This window comes from Gordionus sp. m RMFG-2023, chromosome 1, assembly GCF_954871325.1.
Source record: "Gordionus sp. m RMFG-2023 chromosome 1, tfGorSpeb1-WG-v2, whole genome shotgun sequence".
In the NCBI taxonomy this organism is placed as follows: Eukaryota; Metazoa; Nematomorpha; class Gordioida; order Chordodea; family Parachordodidae; genus Gordionus; species Gordionus sp. m RMFG-2023.
Genome location: NC_088775.1, coordinates 56,831,109 through 56,851,363, shown reverse-complemented (window position 1 = coordinate 56,851,363; position 20,255 = coordinate 56,831,109). Strand labels below are relative to the sequence as shown.

Here is a 20,255-nt window from a genome sequence, read left to right as displayed (position 1 = left end):
GTCCAATCAAAGAAGGAAAAGGTCCAATCAAAAAAGGAAAAGGTCCAATCAAAAATAGAAAAGTGTCAATTGAAAAAAAAAATTCCCAAAAGGAAAGGATAAGTGTCAATCAAAAAAGGAAAATTCCCATTTAAAAAAGGAAAATCGTAATTTTTTTAAATTTTTATTTATTTTTGTTATTCCTTCTTAATTTATTTCTAAATTTTTGCGATTTCTTTACGTTTTTTTTCTTAATGTCTCTTTTTTAATTTATTTCTAAAATATTGCGATTTTCTTTACTTTTATTTTTTTTACTATATCTTCTCTCAATTTATTTTTTCTCTCATTTTTGATAATTCTTTTGTATTTTTAAAAATAATTTATAAATTTAGGCCCATTTTTTTTAACAATTCTTTACGTTTTTTTTTTCATCATACATACAATATTCCTTTTATGATTTTTTCATTGTAATCTTTTTTTTACATACATTTCTAACCTTTTCAATCTCTTTAAGTCATTTTTAATCTTTATTTTTTTGAGCATTTCACTTCCATTTTATAGAACAGAAGAAATAGAAATACAAAAGTTAAATAAGGCTGAGCATGAAAAAAAATGTACAAATACAAATTGAAGGAAAAAATGGTAAAGGTAAGTAGCATATATTTTATAAAAATTAGGTTAGGCATTGATATTGATACTGTTATAAATTTAATCAGTGAATTCGAATTGTGGGATAAATATTTACTACGTTTAGCTATTTTACCTGAGCATGCTATTGATGCGCTCAATCAGTGTAAAGAAACCTTGGCTCAATTTCCTAATATTTTGAAGTTGTTTTATATTCTTGCATGTTTGCCTATTACAGCATGTACGAATGAAAGAGAAGGTTGAAAATTTACGAAATACTACTTCCGAATCTCTGCTAAATGGGTTAGCTCTGTTAAATATCCACAGAGATTTGGTTCCAACGACAAACGAAATTCTTGATGAATTGGCAACATTCCCATGAAGATTAAAAATAACAATATAATTATAGTATTTAATAAAAAAATTTGTATAATATTGTATTTGATAAGAAGTTAAAAAAAACTTGTTTTTAATTTATTTTGTCAATATTTTATACACACTACTATTAGTATTTTCAATAAAAAAATTATATTCTACTTATATTGTATGAGAATTTAAGCTGAGGCTAGTTTTTAAAGCAAATTTTATAAAAAAATGACAATAAATTTTATTTCAACTTTACATTTAAAAAAACTTTATTAAATATAATATACCTAACTTAAAATAATAAAAAATAGGCTTGTAATAAATAAGCACGATTTAATAAATAAAAGTTAAAAATAGAAATATAATTATTATTAAATTATGAATAATTTAATAGATAAGTTAAAACATAAGACCCGGCCGAAGGCCGGGAGAAAGCTGTGCGAAGGCCAGGTAAGGGGGGTTTAGGGGCGAAGCCCCGGGAAAATTTCCCCCCTCTCTATAAGAAAATCCTGGAAACTCCACTGTCAGTAATGGAACTACTCTGGGAAAAGTGGGAAAGATGGAGGTGTTAATTCAACTGTTGTTGCAAGGGTAAGATATGCCTAGAAAAAGCTTCTAGAAATGTCTTTATTCTAACAGATAATAACATATCTCTAAAGCTGAAAGGAAAAGCTTATGTATGGTGTGTCAGAAACTGTAAGGTGGCGAAACGTAGATAATGAAAGCGACGAAAGAAGCTAAATTGGAAAGAACGAAGATGAGAATGGTTAGATAGATGTTTGGGGTGTCTATAAGGAAGAGAAAAGCAAGCAACCAATTGCGGGAAAGGATTGGTATAGACGGAATTGGAGTTGTGATGAGAAGAAATATACTAGTGTTTTTAAAAAGCTCGCCAAAATAATATTATGTAAACCACGAGATTTTGCAACTAAAGGTCCAATCTATGGGCAAAATCTCCAGTCTAACATAATATCAGAGACCTGCAAGCCTGGCCTTAAGTCCGGTTTACGAGCCGGGTATTATTTTTATTTTTCAAGATTACCAAGGTCCGGGCCTAAAAAATTTTTTTAATATCCGGACCGGGTCGATTATTTTAAATAACCATTATTATCTATCTTTCCTATTTCCATTTTTTATTTTCTTAGAAAATATTTATAGACACATTTAAAATTAATCATTCAACTAATCATTCAAACTAAAAGCAACAATGATACATCAAAATATAATACACTTTTTAAGGGAAATTATTCAGATAAGTATCATTTTATCCTTTTTCACTGTCCCAAACTCAGCAGTTACGTATGTTGCCAGTGAGAAAGCGCAAAATGACTGATACTTAAATAAATGAAAATATTAAACTACGAGGAACATGAAATAAGGGAATTACCCGATAGAAAGTGTGGTGATTCAAACTCATTCCTTTTACAACAAAGGGGAAAAAAGTTATTATATAGGGATTTCATATTTGTTGAAAAACGATCGGTAAAATGCCGAATAGATATATATTTTTTTAAACCAAGGTTGTTGAAAAATTTATATACCTTGTACCCTGGCCAATTCTTAAAATGTCCGGGCCCTGGCTGGACCTAAAAATATATAACCCGGACAGAGCCGAGAAATATTTTTAAAAAAATATCTGAGCCGGGTCAGGCTAAAAAAATTTTTATATGTGCAGGGCCATGCAAATGGACCTCTGACTGAAGGTCTCTGCAAAATATTATTTTAGAAAAAATCCTAATCGGGCCATTTTTAAAATTCGACCTAAATCGGGCTTTTTACAACACTACTGATATGGTTTGGGCACGTTGAACGAAAGATGTATGGATTTGGGGTGCACTTCATTTGAAGTTTTGATCAAGGCCTCGAGGAAGATCAACGCAGACGTGGGTGAAGGGGACGGATGACAAAAACAATGGGTTAGCGACGCCAAAACGGCAAAAAGTGGAGAAAAGGAATCACAGGGGATACCAGGTAAACCTGGAAAAAGCCAATAAATGACAAAGAAGACTTAATTTTAAATCTTCCCTTGTATTTATGAAATAGGGAAACAAATAAAATTCATTTTATCTATTATATATAACAAAACTTGGTTTATTGCTGGATTGTTTATCAAAGCATTACATCCCAAACATTTAGTGGTTGATGCTGTGATAAAAGCTATGTTTTTGCCCAATATATCAATGCTCGAATAGTCGGTAACCTTAATATTAATATAATTTGTATTATAGAATCGGTAGGTTTTAGTTATATTAATAGATGGTTCGCGATTTAAATGGAGGGGAAGGGGGGGGGGCTAAGAATATAAAAAAAAATACTCACGGTAGGATAATGTTGATGATGAAGTAGCAAATTTGTAGCGGGTGTAGGTATTAAAGGGGATGGCAGTTGAGTTTTACCGTCTCGGGCTAAGGCTAAGACATTTTCCAAATGCGATATTGGGAACGGTCGTTTTTCATTCATCACTGACACTGACTCATCTATTTCTTTTTATAAATCAGAGTAAAATTATTTTTTATTATAGTTTGGAAGACGGGAGTGGGCAGCAAAATTTTTTTAAAATAATATAGTAGCTTAATTATTGGAGAAATAATTCTTAACAGCAGTCAAAAATTTACCACATCTCACGATTTGTTTTGATATCATATAACAAAATTATATATTTTAAATTTATAAAAGCCTATATATTTAATTTAACATCATATGATATAAATATAATAATACTTTCGTATTTTATTAAAATTATTAACTCATAATGTTTTATTTTTAAATTTCATACAATATTTTACCATAAAATGTATTCTAAATCCAATCAGACCACACCAATTTTGAATTTGACGTTAATAAAACATATTTCCTCTGACTTATATTATAATTTTACATTTATTATATTTTTTAAAATGATTCTGTATAATTCATAGATGCCAAATACTTTAATGCTAGTCGAGGGAGACATTTCGGAAGAAGCATCGATGAATCAGACAATGAAGAAGATATATTGCACACTCTTTACGATGATTCTCCTTCAACTTCATTTCAAGTCGAGATAGAAGATCCAGAAAATAATGATAATATTATCATCCAAAATAATATGAAATGGAGAGTAGGTGATATCCATCAATTGGACACAAATTTTATTAATACATTTTCCATTTCAACCAATATATTAACTCCATATCAATACTTTAAATTATTTATTTCAGATAATATACTAAATAATATATGTGAACAAGGTAATTTATATAGTATTGTATATGATTTTAAGATTTATGCGGGAAAGCAAACTAATCCAACACCATCAGAATTAGAGATAAGTGGTGATATAGTCCTCCAATTGGCCAAAAATATCCCAAAATTTCAAAATCATAAACTCTTTTGCGATAACTACTTTCAATAGCATTGGCTAAAAAATTGAAAGAAATCGGTATATTTATGGTAGGGACTATAAGAAGTAATCGGGTGAAAGATTGCAAGTTAAAATGCGATAGAGACTTTAAAAAAAGATAGTCACGGGAGCTATATAATAATTGTCAAATGGTATGACAATAAGTTTATGCACGTCATCTCATCCTTTATCGGTGTTCATTCAATAGAAAATGTAAAAAGATGGTCACTAAGTAGAAAAAATATACTGAAGTGCCAAGACCAAATATATTAAAAATATATAATGAAGGGAGGAGTCAATTTACAGATATGCTAGTTGAATGCTATCGAATAGATATTAAAGAAAAAAGGTTCTACTTAAGAATCATTTTTCATCTCATTGATATGTTAATGTAAATTCATGGCTTTTGTATAGGCGGCAAATATGCCATGAAAAAGAGAATAAATTCATGAAACTTATCAAATTTAAAACACATATTGTTAAAGCATTGTTATCGGCAGGCAAAATTAGTAAAAGAAAATCAGGGAGACCTTTGAATGAACCGATAATTTAAAAAAAAGTCCTTCTATAATGGCTCTTATATCTGATATCAGATATAACAACATTAGTCATTGGCCGGATGCCTGCGAAACGAGGCAAAGATGCAAGTTATGCATAAATGCATACTCTAGAACAAAATGTAATATATATTTATGTTTTAATCAATATAGAAATTGTTTTCGAGATTTTCATAATAAATAAATATTTGTATTTTTTTGTATCACAGTATGCCTGATGATGTCAAATTGCATCATTTTTTTTACCTGTGTATTTAAAAATAAAATTTGGAAAACATGTAATGTATAAATGAATTTATAGAAATTTTTTTTTTAATTATTAAAAAGTTGGGCGTCAAAGGGTTAACTAATTGTTTAAAATATAATAGGTAGTACCTTTTGAAAAACTAAAGCAAAATTTTTTAATTAAATTGCTCTAAGAGCTAGAGCTATTATTTACTTTTTTTTCTCCTGGTATTAGTCGAAAGCATCAATATATGATCATCTTGGAAATGTAAAAATATTGGAGAAATGTATATAAAAATACTATAAATAATTTTCACCGTTGATTTTAAGTTGTTGGAGGGCGATTTGTAAAGAATTATTTGATTCTATTTCCGACTGGAGATTTTGTTTCAAGACTTCTATCTTTTGGGCGCATCGCTCTTCACAATATTCCTTGGCAATTTGAGAAGAAATATAGTCCTCTCCGAGTTTCAATAGGTATATTTGTAGATCCTTTGGTCGTTTTAAAATAGATTTTATATAATAATTTTTAAATCGAAATATATTGAGTTTATCTACTAAAGAACATGTTGTTATTGGGATATGGATTCGGATTTGGAATCTATCAATTTTCAATAATTTATTGAGGGCAAATTATTATTTTGAAAAATCTGATTTGACCGAAAATGTATTCCTAGGCCGAACTTTTAAAGTATTAAATTTATATCAATTTCAATTTTCATACAAATCAAAAAAATACAACAAAGTTTAAGGCGAGGGTAAGTGTTCTACATTTCTGTAATGCATTTCCGGTCAAATCAGATTTTTCAAATTTAAAAATCTCCTCAGTAAATAATATAAAATTTAGGGAATCCCAATCTCCTTGGACTCCATATCCCAATACGACATATATTCAAATATTCCATATTTATAGACATATTTTATTTCCATATTTCAAATTCATTTATTTGTATAACGGGTGATTAATTTCTTAAGGTTGTTTCCAAAACTTGTGTTAAAATTTTAAAAAAAAAGTAATTTAGATAATTATCATACACATGCTTTTTTGGTTTTTATTATTTACTAGTTTCTTTCAAAAAAAATATTTTATTTATTCCAACAAAAATTTATATAATAACAATCTTTCAAAATCAAGAAAATGCGAATTTTTTTATGTAAAAATAAAATTTATGATGATATGTCATCCGTTTCCTTTGTCTACACACCACCCTCTTTATCTTTCTCCTCACTCTCTTCTATCTCCTTCGTCTGATTGTACTTTTTGTTTCATTGATTCTTTTTCCCTCTTATTATCATTTCATTATATCTTCTTCAATCGCCGGGGTGGCCTAGTGAGTTATGATGTAGGCCTGGAAACAGAAGGTCCCACCCATGTTCAATCCTGGTAAGGAACATAAAAATTTTCAGGTTTTTCTACGATGACTGATGTGTAAAGACGTATGATAAACAACCGGGTGCTAAGGATACTTGTCCAATAAACAAAAATGAAGGAAACAAACAAAAATAGTAATATGAAAGCTAGGGCGTTCCCTCCAAGCGACGCGCAGGGTGTAGACCTCCATCCTGTGAAAAGTAAAGTAAAGGTCAAAGCAAAGAAGACAAGGTTAGCAAGTTTGAATATTGGGACACTTAAAGGTAAGACGAGAGAATTGGCATAAATGTTGAACAAGAGAAAAGTTTATACAGCGTGCATACAAGAGACGCGATGGAAAGGTCAGGAGATGGGTATAAATTGTACTATAATAGAATTTTTAGCAATAGGGAGGGTGTCGGCATCATCCTCAGTCAAGATCTAACCTTCTCAGTGGTAGAAGTTAATAGGATCTCTGATAGACTAATGAAGATAAAACTCTGCATTGGTCAATCAATACTACACATCCTTTCAGTATATGCTCCTCAAACGTTGCAAAAAAGTGGAGAAAGATGACTTTCCTCCATTTTTTTTCTTCCTTTTTCTCCCTCAGTTTTATTTACTGTTTCACTCTCACTATTTTTTTTCATTTAGGTTTGTTATATTCTTGCCTCCAATTTATTTATCATCTTTTTTGTCCCTCGTCTATTCTTATTACTCATTATCGTCCCTCTTCTTTGTTTGTTTCCCTATATCCTCTCTTATTTTAGTTTTACTGCTCGCCTTTTTTTATTCTCGCCACTACTATCATTTCATTTTTTCGATTTCCGCACTTAAATCCACCTTTCTTGATCTCTTCTTCGCCATTGCCGATATCTGTTTTTGTTAGCCTTTGTTCTTTTACCATTATTTTTGCACTTCCTCTTTTCTCCATTTTCCTTCTCTCGTTTTGTATTTTAACTGTATTATTTTTATAATCTATTTAATTCATGTTCTCTTGTTCCCGATCTCTTGTTTTTCTCTCAAACATCAATCTCCTTCTTCTTACATCAATCTCTACTCTATAATTTATAGATATCTTTCTTCTTTCTTGCTACCCTATTGTTCTTTCGGTCCTTTTCGTCCTAACCTATCTTTCCATCTGTTAATCCCTCCATTTTGCTGATCCTTTTGTTCTAATCTATCATCCTATCTTGCCAATCCTTTTGTCTTAACATATTTAAAGCATACATATAATTGTTTGATTTTTTGTTCTAATCGATCATTCCATTTTGTTATTTTTTCTCATGTTCTACCTTCAAACGTTATTCCACCAACTTCCCGAGGATCTTTCCATTATACTAATGTTCTTAAATGGCTTGATTATCGATTTTTAAAAAAGGCTAACTCAATATTATAGCCAGAAAAATATTGACTAGGTCTCGAGATTTTGCTGGATAAAATATTGAGTAAGCCGTTTGTAAAATTCGGCGAAAATCGAACCATAATACCTATTACCCCTGCAATTTCTCATCAAATATCCTACCTCCAGTGGCGCAGCCAAGAGGCGGATTTGGGGGATTGAACCTCCCCCACCAGTGAATTTAGAAATAAATAATTTAAAATAATATTTAGTGCCGTATGCGAGGGGAGGGGGGAGGTTGAAACCTCCTTTATGGAAAATATGATTGGATAAAATCTCTGTTTCCATAATACTTTTATATTGATATCGTCATTTTATAATCAAATTTTACATAAAAAAATTGTTATAAATTTTATGTAAAAAAACGTAAGCATTCCCAGATACGCTATAAATCGTATGGGATCGACCTTTGATCTTTATTATTTTGAAATATAATGGTACCACTTTACTAAAAGAATCACTCAACCCTAGCGTTTGAGGGTAAAATTAGGTATTATGGGGGGGGGGGAGATTTAAACCTTTTTCAATGAAAAATCAAGTCTCCGACTACCTTTTTATGCCACCTTATAAGAGTACAAATCTACTAAGGAGACATAGTCTTATATTTTGAAATATGAAAAATGTTGATCTTTCACGATGATTTTGATATTTTGTTTATTAATTTTTTTTATTATAATTAGATTGAATTTTAGTAATTTTCATATTTTGCTAATAACTTTTTTATTTATCCTGATTACCAAACGCATTGAAGATTAAACTAAAAAGTAATATTGATTGATTCTATAATTTTCACTCTAGCATGAGGCCACAATCTTGGCAAAAATGCGTTTTTCTTTAAACTATCTACCAACAGGGTTGAAGCACTACTAAGTAAGGAGTAAACATTGATACAAATGTCAGAATTAATACTTTCAGAAGTTTGGCTGACTTCACACATGAGATGTGAAATATAGTTAGAATTAGTGTTTCCAAAAGCTTAGCTCACTTCACGCTTAAAGCGTGACATCATAATTTTCATTTTGCCACATTGATTGAGAAATTAATAAGTACTAGTCAAACACTAAATATCAGCGCAAACCAAATATTTGGTTATTCTATATTTTGAATTCTAGCATGATTATTTTTCCTTATTTTTCTAATCACTTTTTTCTTTATACTGTCTACCAAACGGATTAAAATATTATACTAACATTGATTAAATTTTCCGAATAAATGCTTTCAATAGCTTTTTAATTGTAAGATTAACCAAAATTTTGTTACTAATAACTTTTTTATTTATACTGACTATTATGCTGCGAAGCATTGGCATAGATTTCGAAATTTGTGCCACCAATTGTTCAGCCAACTTTAATGGAGAGATATAATGATAATCATATTTATTAAAGAGCAAAATATAAATGACTACGGGAAAATTATTAATTTATAAACATAATTTTCCATAAGAGGGGCATCCAGCCGAAAAGAGGCAAAGAAGAGTCCCCCCTCTCACTAAAAAATTATACACCCTCTTCCCTGGATAAATCAGTACGAAATTTGTAAATTATATATGATAATTACTTTCAAGGATTTATTTGCCTTTTATCGGTTATTTTCTGGGTTCAGTGCATCAACGCCATTTTTCAGCGGAAGATGAAAGCTGTCCAAGACTTAGAGGGTGTTATTTTTTATTGTATGGATGATGTGTTGATAACTAAGGTGAAGCCAGAGCAATATAATCAGAGCTTAAAAGTTCTAGCAAATTCTTAACAAAGGTTTTAAAGCCAGTCAAGAAAAGAATGTTTTTGGGGCCATTGAAAATGTTAATGTAAGGACACAAGATTAATGGGGTTGAAGTGCAACCTCTAGATAATTTAAAATCTTCTTATTATATATCTTTTCCCATTAGATAATTTTAAAAAAATTATATAAAAATATTATATTATAATAAACACATTGAATAACAATCCTCATATTAATTATGATAATCAAATATTGGTAAATGTTATATATTATTTATATAAATATAGATCTTTTTGTAATAATTTTTTAACAACAATTGATTTTCAAAATTTTATCAGATAAACAAGAGAACTTAGGTTTGTTTAACCAAATTTGGCAGTGCTAAACATACCTTCAACTTACGCAAAGGATGGAGGGGTATTATATTTAATAAATAAACAATTTAATAGGGAGAATTTATCAAAATTATTTAAAGAATGATCTTTATTTTAAATAAAATATATTAGATAATCCTCACAGTATCTTCATTCAGATCCTTATTGATTTTTTATAATCTTTATCAGATGTCAATCTGGTATGTGCATTATATTTAAAGAAACCATGTCTAATTTTTGTTTGTATTTGTCGAGATCTTTTCTCAAGGTTGAAATATTTGAATTAGGATACAAACTACACTTACAAAGTGTAGATTTATTTCACTTAACTTTCTTTATTGATGTAAAAAAAGTTTCAAACTGGAACCGGGCAAGGTTAAATCATCTCACCTGAAGAAATATGTACTATAGACATATGTTTTTTATAAAATAAATTATAATATTAGAGAAATTATATTACGATAATTAAATCATCAATCTTGACTGTATAATCAGCAACAAAAGTGTAATAAATAAAAGAACGTTGGTGGTTGAGTTGAATTAAAGACATAAATTATTTATAAAATAAAAAATATTTATTTCTCTATTTTTTAAGAAAAAACATAAAGTAAGGAGTTGCATTACTATTACTCAAAAAAATGATACAAGTAACGAAAGGCGTTCCTTTTTCTCAAATAAATAATGCCGTAACATCGCAGCGTTAATACAAAATCATTATATAAAAAAATTTTTTATGAAGAGAATACATTAGAAGTACCACAACAGAATTCGTATCCAACATATATTAGAAAGAGTAAATGAAACACTTTAAGTGTAAGGTGAGTCACTTGCGTTATATTAGGTGCAGAAGATGTAGTGGAAAAGGTTTAAAAAATATAAGATTCTAATAATGCTGCCACTATCATGGACCCAAGATAAAATATAAGAAGAATTTGGGGTAAAAAGATCCAAAAAAACTTATACAACTTAAAGGTTTTATGTCAGCCCTAATATAAAGCCTGGAGAAACAATAGCTACAAATACCGTTGATATATAGAAACTATTCATCGGACCAAGTCATGTGATGCCAGGCAAGAAAAACTTTAAATCTATTGTAATTGACGGAAGAAAAAAAAGCCTCCAAAAATATTAATTTAAGTAATTTAGGAGTTATATAATCGATTTAAAGAAGAGTATCCTAATATATAAGATTTCGAAATAAGCGGATCTACGCCCAAAAATGGGTTACTTGGATCAGGACTCATTTATTTGTGTAGTACACTAAAATTTGAAATGTATGTTTCCGATTAACCTGTGAAGATTAACGACTAAAATAAAAATTACAAAAATATATTAAAATTAATGCAACCCAGCACTCCTAGTTGCTATTTGGGTGTATGCGATTATTGCCTAAAAATGAGTATCTGTTTACAAACTACTCTGGAAACAATTACAAAACCGGCAGAAGAATTAGTAAATTTTTTATAGGAAAAATTGTACCCATTTTAAGGCATTCTTTTATTGCTGCTTACACATATCACTATATGATATTCTAAACTTATGGAATTTTTCATAAATAACAATATTTTATTCTTGAATATTTTGGTAATGGTTTGTTTATTAAAGGTAAAATTTAAATACCTAAAAATAAAAAAGATGATTAGATTAAAATTAAGGTTAAATCTGGTAAAAAGAAATAAATTGAAGAATAACCTCGATATTGTTGGGTAAATCGATCATTTTATCTTGCATATCTTTCGATTTTGTGGAATGTTTGCCCAACAAAGTCAAATTCTCGTTCATAACTTTATACATCTGCGATAAAAAAATCATAGAGGTATAAAATTAAGAAAAGTATCATACAATATATAACATATAAAGTTTTATTTAGTAATAAAATAAAACACAAACTTAACTTAGAATAGAGTCTATTTTTTGTGTGGAGATGAGCCTTAAAATGTGTGCCAATTCTAAAACCTCATTTTCAAAGAATAATATTAGAAATTTACACAAACGCCCTAAAACTTTTTTTTTGAGGAAATTCATCCTATCGCATAATTCTTCGATCTCGTATTTCAGGTCTCTTTTAACGTTTTCGCATTCTTGCTGCAAGGTATTCCGTTTGCTTTCAGCTTCGTTGATTTGTTGAATCAAAATCGATATCTTAATGAAGCATTTTAATATGTTATATATTTCATTTTTTAAGTTCATGCCATTTTATTAAATATTATTTAAAAACTACCATTTATATTATTAGTGTAATCTTGTTTTTGCAAAGCTATAAAAGTGTACATTTTCAGCACACATCAGCGGCACCAATAGAGCTAGCAATAAAAATTTCATTGAGCTATTCATCACAATCTTAAGAATTATGCAAAATTTCATTTGATTTTGAAAGAGAAGATAGAGGCAGGTTAATTTCAAGTGGAATGGATTTAAATCGGGACAATTTATGAGTAAAAATATCTAAATCAGATATCTGCATGGCTAGTTACATTTAGGTTCAGCATAGCAAGTCTTTTAAATATTTAAACTAATTTTCTCTCGATTTTATGCCTCGCCATAACAATGTATTCAATTATTAGGCAGTTTAACTTTTTTAATGATATATCAAATTAATGGGGAAAGGAGGAAAACATATGACCCCAGGATATTAAAAAGATTAGTTCTAAATGTATAAATATGTATATCCTATAAAGCTTAAATATGAGAAGGTAAAACAAAATGGAAAATAATCCGTACGAATATATAACAAAAACTGAAAACCGATAGTTATAGAAAAACTTATAAGTAGACTCTATTATCGCCTGCTAACTCCCAACTTAACATTTTGTGATTAGTCTTGGTTATAATTATTAGCTACATAATGAATAAACTTTATTTGTATTTTGATCTGGGATAATCTTGCCCCATTTAAAACACATTTGGGATAAACCTCCCGTACAAATTGTGAGTGCAGACGGTTGCTTCGAGGGAATTCTCCTATACTATATTATCCAAAATGAGGACCTGGAGACTTCCTACAATCCCAATTGATTTAATCTATTCTATATTGTACTCCTGATAAATTTTTTTTGTGCATCTTTGTTTCTTCTTTTCGCGAATATATGATTCTCGAATAGTAGTAAAGATTGATTTAAATGCTTTTCGTATGTAAATCTGTAAATTTTTTAGGTTATATATATCACCTCTTTATATCTTTTAGAATGTACATCCTTGTATTTTTTTAGAATGTGAATTCTTGTATTTTTTTAGAATGTGAATCTTTGTATCTATTAGGATGTTCATCATCTATCAGGATGTACATCCTTGTATCTTCTAAGATTAGCAACCTTTAATGCGCATCTTTATATCTTTTAGGATGTACATCTTTATATTTTTTAGTTTAAATTTTTAGGTGTTATGTCCATTATGATCTTTGCCTGCTGTGTCCAATATATTTTATTATTGTAATGTCATGGCTGTAGCTGCATTTTTACCTTCTCCCGTTTATTGTTGGAGCCCTCGCCTTTAACTTTATCTTTGTACTATCTACTCATTTCACTAAAACATTACATTTCAGCCAAATACTGTTTACATTTTTATTAAAAAGAAAGTTGAAAAAAATATTTCAGTAACTTATTAATATGTTTTATAATTCTATGCAAAACGCAAAATTAATATATTTTTAAATTAAAATTTTACAGTTTTAGAATATCTTAAATCGTATGATCTCATGATTTTATCGTAAACTTATGAAAATTTGAGCGTAACAATTGATATTCAATCACCCAATCATTTTTAAAAAATTGTTGTTCACCAGACAAGTATAATCTTACTATAAAATAAAAAGCCGTGTTACAGTCATATTTTGTAAAAAGTGCAACAACCATGAGTTAGAATCAAACTGGCGACTAAATACAATATCTGAACGTTTGTCGCAGCTGCCCATCGTCATGTCCTCAGAGGTTCTTATAAATATAATTTTTATCTATGAAATTTTTTTGATTTTTATAAAATATATATAATTGACACTTTTTATATGCTTTTCTTAAATATTTGTAAGATTAGCATAACTTTTGAAACATTATATCTAATTGTAATATAATGGAAAAAAATGTGTATTCTCCACATTTAACATATTTATTATTAAAATTTTTATATATAATATCGTTTTATGAAACTAGGAAAGGATAATATTTGTCACAAATGTATGTTTTCAAAGATTGCTCTGCCTATATATAAACTTGATTGGTAATCGTTTAATTAGATTTACAATAATAAAATTTTCTGATTAATTAAAACTCATTCTACTTAAATATTTGAAAAAATTTTTTCATTTCCTATATATATATAGGTATTATATATTATTAAAGAGTTTTTTAGTTTATATCTGAATAAAGGTATTCATTGTTTAATGAAAAGGAAATGAGATTCTTGAAATTGAAAACTGCATGTGAGAATGTATATATGGCAAGACCTAATTATGTGCTATTTGTTTTTACTGAAAGTACTAAATATATACTTAATTAACATATTTTATAAAAATAATGAAAAATTTCGGATTCATCTCTCAACATACAAAAGTAAATTTGTGACTCCCGACTAATAAGATAAGGAAATTTTTTGAATCACCCAGCATCAAATAAAGAATATTCTGATTCACCCGTCATTTTAGACGGGCTATCTGCAAGTTTGTAATAATAAAAAATTCAATAATGACTAATTATTGTCAGATATTAGGAAATTAAAGAAATATAAAGTTACAAAATATCGTTTCTATTTTTATCACATACGGTGCTAATCCCTGTAATCAAATATAGTTCTTTTGGGCATAACAAATATTTCAATTTATATTTAATTAAGAAGGAAACAAAACAATAGACCAGTATTAAAATAAATGCCAAGCACCTTATCCTTCATGTTATCGCAATAAGCGTGGAATCGGTCTTCTAAATTGCTTCTTTTTATGGTTTCACTTTTCAAATTGCTTTTCAATTCGGCTATCTCGTTCTGCAAAATATCTTTTTCATATTCATTACATTCCTCCTTTCGAGATTGAATTGGTGTCTCTTGATCATCGGTCTCAGGGACGTCTAATTTGATGGTATTAGGTCTAAATTCAATAGTTTTCTTTAAAAAAAATTTTTTAAATTATGACTTGTCAAAGAAATTTGAGCTTAAGTGGTGTATTTATGTTTCGAGGACACTAATTTAGGGTCAATAGTTGTAATGGTTGTGGCTTAAAGGTTACAGACAAATTAAGTATCCTAAGACACTGATAAAACAAAAAAGAAAGTTATTATTAACTAAAACTCCAAACTAATACCTAAGCCTGAAGATTGAAATAAAAAATGGGACCAGAAAAAATAATAAATATTCTACCAAAATTCAGAAAATGATCATATTTTATGGAATTATTTAGTTCATTGCTGAGATTCTGAGATCAAGCTAGTTTTTTTTTATAAATTTGTTATAAGTAATAAAGATCAAAATGTTAGACTTTAAGTAATGTAATATAAAAAATACACGTAACAATTAAGTTCGATATTAAAAAAATGTATTTAAAACTAATAACTCTTAAGCGGATGATACACACATCCAAATTTAGACAACATAAAGGTTTTATAAGTTCTTACTGATTTCTATAAATGTTGGGAAAAGTCTGACTCTATTTAAGCAGAAAATAATAAAAGGAGGGAAGAAACAAATAAATAAAGGATTATCAAAAACATATATAAAAAAACGTAACTTCTTGACTTCGATGTACCCATAAGATGTTAGGCAAATTTTTGCGATTTTTTTCGGGAAATTTTGAATCTTCGATGACTATATTGTCACCCATTTTTTCGTTGCAGCTTAGGTTGCGAGGGTATACTAAATGTTTTTTGCACTGGATGTTGCATTTTTGATAGAAAATTTTATTTTTAAAAATATTAGAATAAAATAAAACAAAAAGATTATATTTGATATTAAAGGTATGGAATTAAATACCATCTAATTTTTTTAAATAATAATTTTCATTAGATACGTCCCTATCTTAATGAATATAATAAGATATAAATATATTGATAATATACTTATAGTTAAATTCAAACATAGATAATATGATAAAAGATGAAAACCTTTAGCTGATAAGTTTCGAAGTGGGAACTGGAATTCGGTATCAAAATATCTTGAAAATTATGAGATATTTTTTTAAGGTAAACAAAATTTAAAATTTTATCTTCGTAAAATTATTAAGCTGTATGGATATAGATAAAGGATCCAGTATCGGACCTGGCATCTTAAAGATTATATGAAGGTCCGGGCGGTTCTATTATAATTGCAGCTTCTTAAGTAGTACTATATATTTTTATATATATTTCAATTATCTTATTTTTTTTTACTTTGTTCTTTATATTTAATAACTATATAAAAACATATGATAATCATACTAATTGATAAAAATAAAATTATAAATAGGAAAAATATCAGGGGCCATTATTTTTTAGTTGGGTTCCCGATTAGGGACCATAATTATATTTTAAGATTTTTATATGCATTTTTTGATGGAGATAGATAAATTCTCTGGGTTTATTTGTAAACGTCCTGATTTTTTCTTAGAAGTTTTAAAAATATATTATAGAGGAAAATATCCATTTATAATTACAACGATAGGGTGAACATATAGTTGTTAGTATTTAAGTCTTTTCTTTACCTTACTTTAGGTAGTTAGTAAAGGGCTCAATTTTTGTTTGATGGGAATGAGGAGGCACAAGTGAAATCCCAAATAGGAGATTTGCCTGGCTCTTAAGTAATTATAAATAATATCCTCTGATAATAGATTTATTCATAAATATCTAGGATGTGAGTTGCTTTTAGGTTCCGTATTATTGTTAGATTTATTGAAGTATAATTTTGGTGTCGGCTTTAACTGCATAAATAGTCAAGTCCATGACTCCCCTTAGAGGTGATGAAAGTTTTGTAGTCTCTAAAACTATTTGGTTGAACTATGAAACATCCTAATCGAAAATCTATGGCACTCTCAATTGTTTTTCTGATAAGAGATAGCTAAGGTTACGACTGGGAAAGAGCTTCAACCATTCTTGACCTCCTAGTTTGTTGTCGAACTGGAAGAGTTGTATCGAATGGGGAGGGGGCGGGGGTATAAATAGTATATCAGTATGAAAGTTTTCAGGGTTGTAAAAAGTTTTTAAGCTTAATAACTTGAAAAAGTAGTGAATAGTTAGATACTCCTCCTTCCAAGTATTGATTGCGTAATCTAGCATGATTGGTTAAATGAAGCCAGATATAATGGAATCATTCATCAATTTATGAGATAAACTATGATTAGGGTGTAAGATGAAGTGGAAAAAGATCCAGAGCCAAGCAGATTTTATAGGGCAATTGTGAAAGAGCCCATTTAAAATCGTTAATTTAATATTTAAAACTAGTACTAATCTTCAGGAAAAATTGTATTAAAAAGGAGTCAATTAGTTTTGCTTGAATAATTTTATAAAACTTACAAATTTTTAGTTATTATTTAGCGAAAAGAGATTTATGTAGTTATTTTATAGTTGGAAATAATTTTGATATTTGAGTTAATATTTAACTTTGTTTTATCAAATATATTTATTGCGTCCGTGTAATTAACCTATAATTTTACTGCTACCTTACCTTAGTAATATTGTATATATAATGACCCGGATAAATTGTAAGATCCCGACCCAAACTTAATCGAATACTGGTAAAAAAAATAGATCCGACTCGTTCCGGTATAAAACAGGATCCTGTATTTATAAATATAATATAGTATTATGTACGCTATTTATTATATTTAAAAAAAAGAATTGAGATTAATATTTATAAGATGCCTGTGATGATGATTGGCCTGGCCCAGATTTAAAAGACTTTTTATTTTTAAGGTTGGCTCGAATTTTTAAAATTTAGATTGTTTTCTATTTATTTCCTAATGATTTCAAAGGGAAATCCAGAATATGAGAATAGATTTGAAATGATCCATAGTACGATTTTTCAACTAGGTAATTTACATAAATAATGCATTTCTTAAATCTGGTCCGACCCAATTTGTAAATGTTTTCATTTTCAAATCCGACCTACAGTCTTTGATATTTACTTACAATAGGTGAAAATTTGTCCCTTATATAACTTACTTAAGGTTCTCTTATTAAATTAAAGTTATCGATTTTATAGGAACAAAATAATTTGCTTATTTGATAAATTTTTATATAAGTTTATATAAAAAATAAAAATATTCAAATAATCATCAATATTTTTACACTAATTAACTTATTTGATTTAAATTTTCTTTTTTACCTAAAAAGTTTGCGGTTTTTGAAGTTTCCATGCGATTTCTTGATGCCATTATTAATTAACGATTTTTTAAAAATATATACAATTTTTTTAAAAATATATACGATTTTTTTAATAATATAAATGAAATAATTTTCCCAAAGGAAAAGATTAATAAAATATAGGTTTTGGTAAAAAAAACATCAAAAATATAGTTTTCCAACTTTTGTTTTAACTCAAGGATCAATTTTTATTTTCAAAAAAATCTTAAATTGTTTAAAATGACCGATATGTTCTGATTCTACCGATATTAAATTTATATAAGCCGATCAACAATATTAACTATGATTAGAAGATTTAAATCAGCCAAATTTTTTTTTACAAATAAATATTTTTAAATATTATTTTATTTGCAAATTATATATTATTATAAAAATTAATTTTAATAAATAGTAACAACAAGTAAATAAATTTTTATTATTCTGAATTAAAATGAAAATTTAAACTATAATTTTTAAATATCATATATGAAAAATCGTTGACATTTGAATTCTCATTTAAATAAGAAAACTTGATGTTTGTTTTCCTATATTTTCGGTTCCCATATGATTCCTAAAATGAACCAAGAAGAAAATCTTATTTATACAGGAATAATTATATCTTCTTTAAATTGAAATTTTCTATGACAACCATTATTCACCTAGGTTTTTTAAAAAAAATTACGATTATTGCCATCCTGGTTATTAACTGATTCGATTTATAATAATTTAAGGGGAAAATATAGGAAATAAAATAAATTACAAAAAAAATAAAATTTACATAATATAGCAAATTTGGTATTCAGTTTTAATTCTTAAATTACCATCAATATTAACATTATCTTAAATAATTTTTTATTATTAATATAAATACAACCCAATTTTTAAAAAAACAGTGAGCAGACCAATCAGTTATTGATTTATAGTTTAAAAATATTATGTACTGATAATATAAATTCTTTCTAGAAAAGTAACTTGATATCTAGGTCACTTGGTAAATACGAATCAAGTGAATGCCATTTGTTGAGTAAAAAGTATGTTGGTAATATGCGTAACTTTATAAAAAATAAAATACATATAAATTAATATTAATAATATAGCTAATAAAAGGGTATGGAAATAAAAATTAATTCAATTTAAATCTATTAAATATAATAGCTAAAAAAAGGTTGGAAATATAATCTAAATGCCACACTCGGTTACTTTCCAATGGCAAATTCGGGGTTTTAAACACTATTTTGAAAAAATTTAGATAACATAGGCTTAATCGGATCTGATTTTCTCGAACCACCCCGGCCCAATTATCTTATCTCTGTTCTTAAAATCCGAATTCAAGTTCACAAGCCATTATAAAGTTCCGGTTTGATTTATAATAATAATCATATTTTCGCAATTATAGTTGCAAGGAAGATTGATATTACATAACCTAACAGCTTTTGCCTCTCTAAAATCCGATAAACCTCCCATTAGAATTCTTAAAGGTTCCAGGATACAAGTAGCTAAAGCCCTCTCCACTTGTCTTCAATCATTATTAAATAACTTTTTTCTCTTGACAATTGGCTCAAACATTTCTCATTTTTTTTGCCACTCTCCTAACTCCCAACGTAGAGATTCAAAAATACTTACCTAAAAAATCAAACACGCAACCGTACATCCACCAGCCCTTGCAACTACTGCAACCCCTTATCATAACCAAAAAAGGCCAAGACAATTTCTTAAACAAATATAATTTAAATATCAAATCCACCCTCCGCTTAGTAATACCTGATGACTCACTTGCAACAAATGAAGCAAGCTACAAGAAACTTAAATTAGAGCTTGTAACTTCATACCGCCTCCTCCACCTAACACATTCTGACTTCACCCCAACTGAAGTGCGTAAGTGTATTTTATCCTTCTACGACTTTTCACAAGGCTATTATGGGCTCCGTCCTATCTTCCTCTAGGATCTTACATCTCCCTTCATAATCAGCCAAGTTCTT

General features: G+C 28.3%; 1 protein-coding gene across 4 annotated transcripts in view; it reads right to left on the bottom strand.

The window, feature by feature from the left end:
• The window catches only part of LOC135931495 (uncharacterized), a 142,650-nt gene that overhangs the window by 13,114 nt on the left and 109,281 nt on the right, over window positions 1-20,255 (bottom strand). For 3 of the 4 annotated variants that reach the window (XM_065468648.1, XM_065468650.1, XM_065468651.1), the window contains 10 exons: window positions 19,249-19,328; window positions 18,260-18,297; window positions 16,066-16,115; window positions 15,693-15,833; window positions 14,852-15,073; window positions 11,987-12,124; window positions 11,675-11,776; window positions 5,454-5,628; window positions 3,292-3,455; window positions 3,059-3,172 (listed from right to left, as the gene is read on the bottom strand). In XM_065468648.1, coding sequence (XP_065324720.1) covers window positions 3,059-3,172; window positions 3,292-3,455; window positions 5,454-5,628; window positions 11,675-11,776; window positions 11,987-12,124; window positions 14,852-15,073; window positions 15,693-15,833; window positions 16,066-16,115; window positions 18,260-18,297; window positions 19,249-19,328 — 1,224 coding nt within the window. The remainder of the gene's footprint in view (window positions 1-3,058; window positions 3,173-3,291; window positions 3,456-5,453; window positions 5,629-11,674; window positions 11,777-11,986; window positions 12,125-14,851; window positions 15,074-15,692; window positions 15,834-16,065; window positions 16,116-18,259; window positions 18,298-19,248; window positions 19,329-20,255) is intronic. The other variant, XM_065468649.1, reaches the window with a different exon arrangement.